General features: G+C 44.4%; 1 protein-coding gene across 1 annotated transcript; it reads right to left on the bottom strand.

The window, feature by feature from the left end:
• Positions 1-102: 102 nt before the first annotated feature.
• On the bottom strand, positions 103-7993 carry psmc2 (proteasome 26S subunit, ATPase 2). The gene is made up of 12 exons (XM_080538638.1): positions 7817-7993; positions 7414-7451; positions 6893-6974; positions 6569-6668; positions 6312-6443; positions 6097-6169; positions 5852-5947; positions 2785-2949; positions 2104-2191; positions 1385-1587; positions 702-798; positions 103-392 (listed from the first exon to the last, which is right to left on the bottom strand). The coding sequence occupies exons 1-12, from the start codon at positions 7884-7886 to the stop codon at positions 235-237; spliced, it is 1302 nt and encodes a 433-aa protein (XP_080394764.1). The 5' UTR covers positions 7887-7993; the 3' UTR covers positions 103-234.
• Between the last annotated feature and the right edge of the window lie 560 nt (positions 7994-8553).

Genomic DNA, 8553 nt, shown 5'->3' with positions numbered 1-8553 from the left:
GCTGTAAATATCCTTCAGTGTACACACTTTACACATCAATAAACATTGACATTTTATTACACCATTTGATGTCGAGGCAGAGACAATGAAATCACTCATGTCTGAATAAAGTTTTTATTTTTAGGTAATCTTGTAGAATGACATGGCAGAAAATGACAGTTAATGACCCCCCCCGACCTCTCCCGAGTGACAACTAAAACAGGAACAACACACTCGCAGCGACACGGACACAGCTTAGTTGTAGGTCATGTATCTCGGGGTGGCGCTGAACTTGGCGTAGGACTTGATGACCTTGTTGACGGCTTCCAGGAAGTCCTTCTCTGTGGCGATCTTCCTACGGGCGCGGATGGCGAACATGCCGGCCTCCGTGCACACGCTGCGGATCTCAGCCCCTGAGAGGACACACACACACACACACACACACACACACACACACAAAATGACTTAATACCTTTTGCCTTTCCATTCATTTGCGCTGAGCTGAGGAGACTGGACACAAGTGGAAACATTACAGTGGAAGCCTGTCTGTCATTGGGCTGGTTTTCAACATTTCATAAATGGTCGTGGCATTATCTTATTACAGGTCAACCCCAGTTCTGAATATATGCTGTAACAGTGCCCCCTTGTGGCACACCAGAATACCACCGATACTAAACAGCAGCCAGGTCAGAACAGAGTATTTCTTTGCGGTCGGGACGTACCTGTGCTGTTGGGGCAGAGACGAGCCAGCAGCTCAAAGCGGATGTCCCTCTCCACACTCATGGAGCGCGCGTGGATCTTGAAGATGTGAGTACGACCCTGGAACACACACGACAGTCCATTAAATGGATGGTAAACGGACTGCACTTATATAGCGCCTTTATCCAAAGCGCTTTACAACGGCCTCTCATTCACCCGTTCACACACACATTCACACACCTATGGCGGCAAGCTGCCATGCAAGGCACCGGCCCGCTCACTCACTGGGAGCAATTTGGGGTTCAGTGTCTTGCCCAAGGACACTTCGACATGTGGCCAGCCGGGGCTCGAACCGCCGATCTGCCAACCTTGTGATCATTAGACGGCGGCTCTACTTCCTGCGCCACAGCCGCCCCAATTACCACACGCACCAGATCCTACCGCCTCCTGATTAAAACAGCTCATTCTTGAGACCGTCTTTGTAATGAGTTTTGGAAAACGGAGCGCTGACAGAATTACCATAAGAACACATAAAACCATGTCGGAGCCTCGTTGTGATCGATGTCGACGCTATTATAAGTTCACTTCACTGTTCTGTTCTGATTGACATTATCCGTTACTTTTCCTTACTCATGTTCCCAGTTCAGAGCGTGAACAGAGTCCGTTCTAATCCTCCCAAAAAACAGACAATGGCGGCGGCACCCACCTCCAGGTCAGGAAGGCTGAACTCGATCTTCCTGTCCAGTCGTCCGGGCCTCATCAAGGCGGGGTCCAGGGTGTCGGGCCTGTTGGTGGCCATCAGGACCTTGATGTTGCCTCGGGGGTCGAAGCCGTCCAGCTGGTTGATGAGCTCCAGCATGGTCCTCTGGACCTCGTTGTCTCCACCGGCGCCGTCGTCAAAACGGGCCCCTGTAAGACGGAGTGAGATATTAGACACGACCGGCAGATGCCGTTTATATCTACAGTCAGGGTTCCCACCACACCTTTTGAAACATCAAATAATTCAAGCACCTTTCAAGGACTTTCAAGACTCAATTCCTTCAAATTCAAGGACCCAACACGGCATAGTTTGAGACAGAACTAGATGAGAATGTATATAATAGGAATGACCATGAATGGTTTTCAAATCTAACGGCGTTATGTCGGTTTAAAATCTAGCTAACTAATTAACCTTAGTAACTAGTATGGTTGTTTTATTCCCTTCTACCTATAAAAAAAATTGGACAGAGTGAGAGAGAAATTCAAGCACTTTCAATGACCCATGTCAATTTTCAAAAACTTTTAAGGCCTTGATTTATTTTTCTCAAATCCACAAACTTTCAAGGATTTCAAGGACCCGTGGGAACCCTGTACAGTGGACTTGTCTTACACGACTGCATTGGGCAGTAGGTAAATGTTCGGTAATCGTAAAAAAAAGATGCTAACCTCCGATAGCGTCGATTTCATCAAAGAAGATCAGGCAAGCCTTCTTAGTCCTGGCCATCTCAAACAGCTCACGGACCATTCTGGCACCCTGGACAGGGAGAGAGAGAGAGAGAAGGGTGAGACAGGTTCATTTACACTGGTGAATCACACATTGCAACTTGGTCTTCTCCCTCAGGTAGGTAGGTAGGTAGGTAGATAGGTAGGTAAGTAGGTAGGTAGGTAGATGTGTAGGTAGGTGGGTAGGTAGATGTGTAGGTAGGTGGGTAGATGTGTAGGTAGGTAGGTGGGTGGGTAGGTAGATGTGTAGGTAGGTAGGTAGGTGGGTAGGTAGGTAGATGTGTAGGTAGGTAGGTAGGTGGGTGGGTAGGTAGTTAGGTGGGTAGGTAGTTAGGTAGATAGGTAGGTAGGTGGGTAGGTAGTTAGGTAGGTAGTTAGGTAGTTAGGTAGGTAGATGTGTAGGTAGGTGGGTAGGTAGGTGGGTAGGTAGGTGGGTAGATAGGTAGGTAGGTGGGTAGATAGGTAGGTAGGTAGGTAGGTAGGTGGGTAGGTAGATAGGTAGGTAGTGGGTAGGTGGGTAGGTAGATAGATAGGTGGGTAGGTAGGTGGGTAGGTAGGTGGGTGGGTAGGTGGGTAGGTAGGTAGGTGGGTAGTTAGGTGTGTGAAAGAGAGGGAGAGACTCACCTCTCCCACATATTTCTGGACCAGCTCAGATCCGATGACTCTGATGAAGCAGGCGTCGGTGCGGTTGGCGACGGCGCGGGCACACAGGGTCTTCCCTGTGCCAGGGGGGCCGAACAGCAGGACCCCCTTTGGGGGCTCGATGCCCAGGTTCACAAACCTCTCAGGCTAGAGGAGGACGAGGGGAACAACAAGAGGCATCAGCAGAAGCACATGGTTCCTGTCTCTCTTAGCTGGGGGGGTATAAGATCTAAACAGGATAATAATTCATAATTATATATATGTTACGGTACATGTGGGAATGCGGTACATGTGGGAAAACTAGGGTTAGAGTTAGGTGCTACGGTTAAGGTTAGGGTTAAGGTTAGATATGCCAGCATGTACCAAGTCGACGTAGCACCTAACCCTAACCCTAGTTTTCCCACATGTACCGTATTCCCACATGTACCGTAACATATATATTATAATAGGGCTGCAACTAACGATTATTTTGGTAGTCGACTAATCTGTCGATTATTTTTTCGATTAGTCGCGATTAGTCGTGTGGCTTTTCGCGGCGCGTAAATGGCGACGCAGAAGCATAAATCCGGCTTAACTAGCTATCTAACCTAACGTTACGCCAAGCTACAGCTGCTCACAGAGCTAGTTGATTGGCTAGCTAGCATTGCTGGCTAGACTACAGACAGCTCACGTTAGTAGGCTACGCTTGGCGCTGTTTATCTTACAGACAGCTCGCTGGTGGACTCAACATAATTGAAATAGCATTCACTTATCAAGCATCATTCATGATCATCCACCATGACTACCTGGTATTTTAATAGCGACCACCCCTCACTTCATTTCATCTCGCTTCTCCTGGCTTCAACATGGAAAACCCCTGCTACGTAACGTTACATACAAGCGCCTCTGTCTGTCACATGCGTGCCACAGGGCAAATAAATTAATAGCACAAACGCTCATAGCATGTACAGCCCTGTCCATGAGACGTTGTTTTCCAACATGTAACAGTAAAGCTAACATAAACATTACGACCCTAACAATATAACGTTAGCCAGTTGGCTAACAACGTTAGCTAAAACTTACCCAGCTGATTCTTGCATGGCTCCCGTAAAAAAAAAAAAAAAAAAAAAAAAACGCTTTTTTTTAAAATACATTTTTTATGCGATTAGTCGACAACAACATCTCACGTCGACGAATTTTCGTAATCGATTAGTCGTGACTAATCGACTAATCGTTGCAGCCCTATATTATAATAATATGTATATTTGTTAACATACTACTGGAAGGTCTGCTTGAAATATAAATAGACATATACAGTGGGGAGAACAAGTATTTGATACACTGCTGATTTTGCACATTTTCCCACTTAGAAAGAATGTAGAGGTCTGTAATTTTTATCATAGGTACACTTCAACTGTGAGAGACAGAATAAAATAAAAAAATCCAGAAAATCAAATTGTATGATTTTAAAGTAATTAATTTACATTTTATTGCATGAAATAAGTATTTGATACATCAGAAAAACAGAACTTAATATTTGGTAAAGAAACCTTTGTTTGCAATTACAGAGATCAGACGTTTCCTGTAGTTCTTGACCAGGTTTGCACACACTGCAGCAGGGATTTGGGCCCACTCCTCCATACAGATCTTCTCCAGATCCTTCAGGTTTCGGGGCTGTCGCTGGGCAACACGGACTTTCAGCTCCCTCCAAAGATTTTCTATTGGGTTCAGGTCTGGAGACTGGCTAGGCCACTCCAGGACCTTGAGATGCTTCTTACGGAGCCACTCCTTAGTTGCCCTGGCTGTGTGTTTCGGGTCGTTGTCATGCTGGAAGACCCAGCCACGACCCATCTTCAATGCTCTTACTGAGGGAAGGAGGTTATTGGCCAAGATCTCGCGATACTTGGCTCCATCCATCCTCCCCTCAATACGGTGCATTCGTCCTGTCCCCTTTGCAGAAAAGCATCCCCAAAGAATGATGTTTCCACCTCCATGCTTCACGGTTGGGATGGTGTTCTTGGGGTTGTACTCATCCTTCTTCTTCCTCCAAACACGGCGAGTGGAGTTTATGCCAAAAAGCTCTATTTTGGTCTCATCAGACCACATGACCTTCTCCCATTCCTCCTCTGGATCATCCAGATGATCATTGGCAAACCTCAGACGGGCCTGGACATGCGCTGGCTTGAGCAGGGGGACCTTGCGTGCGCTACAGGATTTTAATCCCTGACGGCGTAGTGTGTTACTGATAGTTTTCTTTGAGACTGTGGTCCCAGCTCTCTTCAGGTCATTGACCAGGTCCTGCCGTGTAGTTCTGGGCTGATCCCTCACCTTTCTTATGATCATTGATGCCCCACGAGGTGAGATCTTGCATGGAGCCCCAGACCGAGGGAGATTGACCGTCATCTTAAAATTCTTCCATTTTCTAATAATTGCGCCAACAGTTGTTGCCTTCTCACCAAGCTGCTTCCCTATTGTCCTGTAGCCCATCCCAGCCTTGTGCAGGTCTACAATTTTGTCCCTGATGTCCTTAGAAAGCTCTTTGGTCTTGCCCATTGTGGAGAGGTTGGGGTCTGATTGATTGAGTGTGTGGAGAGGTGTCTTTTATAAAGGTAACGAGTTCAAATAGGTGCAGTTAATACAGGTAATGAGTGGAGAATAGGAGGGCTTCTTAAAGAAAAACTAACAGGTCTGTGAGAGCCGGAATTATTACTGGTTGGTAGGTGATCAAATACTTATTTCATACAATAAAATGCAAATTAATTATTTAAAAGTCATACAATGTGATTTTCTGGATTTTTGTTTTAGATTCCGTCTCTCACAGTTGAAGTGTACCTATGATAAAAATTACAGACCTCTACATTCTTTCTAAGTGGGAAAACCTGCAAAATCAGCAGTGTATCAAATACTTGTTCTCCCCACTGTAACTATAAAGCACTCGGATTTTGTCGTCTGGTATTACTGTGGTGAAGTTATTGCTACGTTTATATTTGAATGTCTTCAAAACCTCAATTTATATTTAGAATGTTAATATTTCCTGTAATAACAGTATGGGTCATCCTGAAACACTCACATGGAGCAGAGGAGTCTCCACCACCTCCCTCAGCTTCTCAATCTGCTCCTTACACCCTCCCACATCACTGTACGTCACGTCAGGCTTCTCCTCCACCTACCAGACAGGAAGACACACCTTTTAGTTGCCATAGTTACAACACCTTTTAGTTGCCATAGTTACATCACATTTGACTTACTTTGACATTCAGTGCAGCCTTCCTAAGTACTAGCTGTTATTGTTATGGTTGTTGTATCCCAGCTCACCTGCATCATAGTGACAGTGGGGTCAATCTTAGGAGGCAGAGGAATGTGGATCTGGTACTTGTTTCGGTCCACACTGGAGGGTTCACACACAGACAAATAGTTCAATATCTTAGAATAATCAGTGACAGTGCTGGACTGTCTCCACCCAAGATATTGTTTTTCTTATTTGACATTATGAAGCGATTTCAATCGCATCTCCTGTCTCCCCTTCTTACCCAACTCTCATGCCCTCCTCTATGTCCGTTGGGGCCACCTGATCACTGAGGTCCACCACAAACTTGGCAAACTGCTTCACGTTGATGATGTACTTTGGGTCTTCAGAGTCAGCGTTGATGATCTTGGTGCATCTATCAAAACCAAACAAGTGGTTAGTGCTGGTTGTTGATGATTTAGGGTTGATAGCCCATTGTCATTTGAATTAATTGAATAATTATCGTGTTTACTTAGTTGTTTATGGATAAGCGTGTCCTACCTTGCCACCTGCAATGGCTGCTCGCTCTGTAGAGTCTGTTTGTCTGCAGCCAGATCCCATAGCGCAGGGGGAGCCAGGCCAGTGTCAGACTCCTTGATGCCTGTACAGTCAGACAACACTTCACTTTAGTGCCCTTACCACACACTTACCACACACTTACCACACCGGAAGATAATCAAAGTTATCAGTGACGTTATTTGTGGCTACGACCAGTTCTTCTGCGGCTACAACGCTACACAAATGTACTTCATCCAAACTGAATGTTTGCCTAAATGACACAGCACAGTTGTCATGTGTCTGGTAGGCTAGAAGTACGGTACATACCAGTGAGCTCATTGATCTTCTTGAGCAGGTTCTGAATGTCATCCTCGACTTGCTTGATCTGTCTGGAGTAGGTGCTCTGGCCCTGGACACACCCGGGGACACAAGACAGCAGGTTCAACTGACACGGTCTTCACAAAGCCACAGTCTAGGTATTTATGTCTGCTTCAATTAAATTGAGTTATAATGATAAATAACTCAATCCAATGACAATGTATATGTTACGGTACATGTGGGAAAACTAGGGTTAGGGTTAGGTGCTAGGGTGCTACAGTTAGGGTTAGGGTTAGGTGCTAGGGTGCTACCTGCTACGGTTAGGGTTAGGATTAGGGTTAAGGTTAGGGTTTGGGTTAGACATGCCAGCATGTCAAGTCACCCTAGCACCTAACCCTAGTTTTCCCACATGTAACATATACACTAGTTGGCCATGATATAGGTAGATGTGCAGGGAGATTTAAACACTACTACTACAGACAATTGGCAGCAACTAAAATGTTAGAGAATGCTAGAGACAGAATACTTACATAGGTCTTCAACAAGGCAATGTCCCCTTCATCCAAAGCTGAGGAGGAGAACGACAATAAAATCAACATTAGTTACCAACTTGCATACAAACATACAAACATACAAGCATCCCAGTCATGTTAGCTAGCTATAGCCAGCTGGTTAGGTAGCAGGTTGAAGCCTGGGTACCTCAATCAATAATCCCTAATCAATGATAGACACTAACTAACTAACCTTCACACTTGGACAGAACACCTCGACAGGTTTTATTCATGTATAAACGTGTCAGATTCAGATGTAGAATGACAGTCACAGTGACGTGTGGCTACCTAGCTAAAGGCTAGGCTAACGATCTGGTAAGCTAATGTAGCTAGCAAGTGAACAAAGTGGATCATGTCTGTTCAAGAAGCTCTCCTCAAATACCTCTGATCGGTTTGTCCTCCTTCTCCTCCTCTTTGATCTTCCTCTGGTCGCCTCCCAGGTAGTCAGGCATGTTGATCTGAAGGTGATTATAATAATATAATAATTATAAATTACTGGTAGTGGACAGTTCGATTCAGTGCTTCAGCACAACAAGCATTACACAGCAGGTTTGGTGACTTCCGGTGTGAAACAGTTGACCGGAAATAGCGTTCGGAATTGTATTCAAGAACACCACTAATGACTTCATTTCCCCAAAGTCTTAACAATTTTTTTTATCTTCGGGGATTTATTAACGTTCCTTACCCGTCTTTAAAGTCACAGTTAATAGTATCAAAGCATATATAGTGTATTTGTGCTGCTGTAATTATGTGTATTTGAAATAGTTGTTTTTAAATTGTTTAAAACTGTTGTTTTTACCTATTACATTTGTGCTACGAAATTGTGTTTTTTAAAAAAATGGAAATAGTTGTTTTTAAATTGTTTAAAATTGTTGTTTTTACCTATTGTATTTGTGCTTAGCTGTTTTAAATTGTTTTAAAATGCTGCGTACCTATTGTAAAGCACTTTGATATAAAGTGCTATACAAATAAAGTTATTATTATTATTATTATTATTATGAATCCGATATTATTAAAATGGTCAAATGACCAGCAGAATCGCACATATTAGTTTTAGTAGGAACTAAGATGAGGCGTCATATGTGTTCCTACGGACGTCTAACGGTGTCAGGCCAGTCT

This window comes from Nansenia antarctica (assembly GCF_963989245.1).
Source record: "Nansenia antarctica genome assembly, chromosome: 8".
NCBI classification, from domain to species: domain Eukaryota; kingdom Metazoa; phylum Chordata; class Actinopteri; order Argentiniformes; family Microstomatidae; genus Nansenia; species Nansenia antarctica.
Note: the sequence above shows the minus strand (reverse complement) of the source record. Positions and strands in the feature narration are given on the sequence as shown.

What these genes read in the sequence shown, in the direction of transcription:
- psmc2 (XM_080538638.1), bottom strand. Translation starts at nt 7,886, where the DNA reads ATGCCTGACTACCTGGGAGGCGACCAGAGGAAGATCAAAGAGGAGGAG. An exon ending in GGAGGACAAACCGATCAGAG is followed by an intron (nt 7,452 to 7,816) that starts GTATTTGAGGAG and finishes TCTCCTCCTCAG; the next exon opens with CTTTGGATGAAGGGGACATT. An exon ending in TGGAGACTCCTCTGCTCCAT is followed by an intron (nt 2,950 to 5,851) that starts GTGAGTGTTTCA and finishes GTCCTCCTCTAG; the next exon opens with CCTGAGAGGTTTGTGAACCT.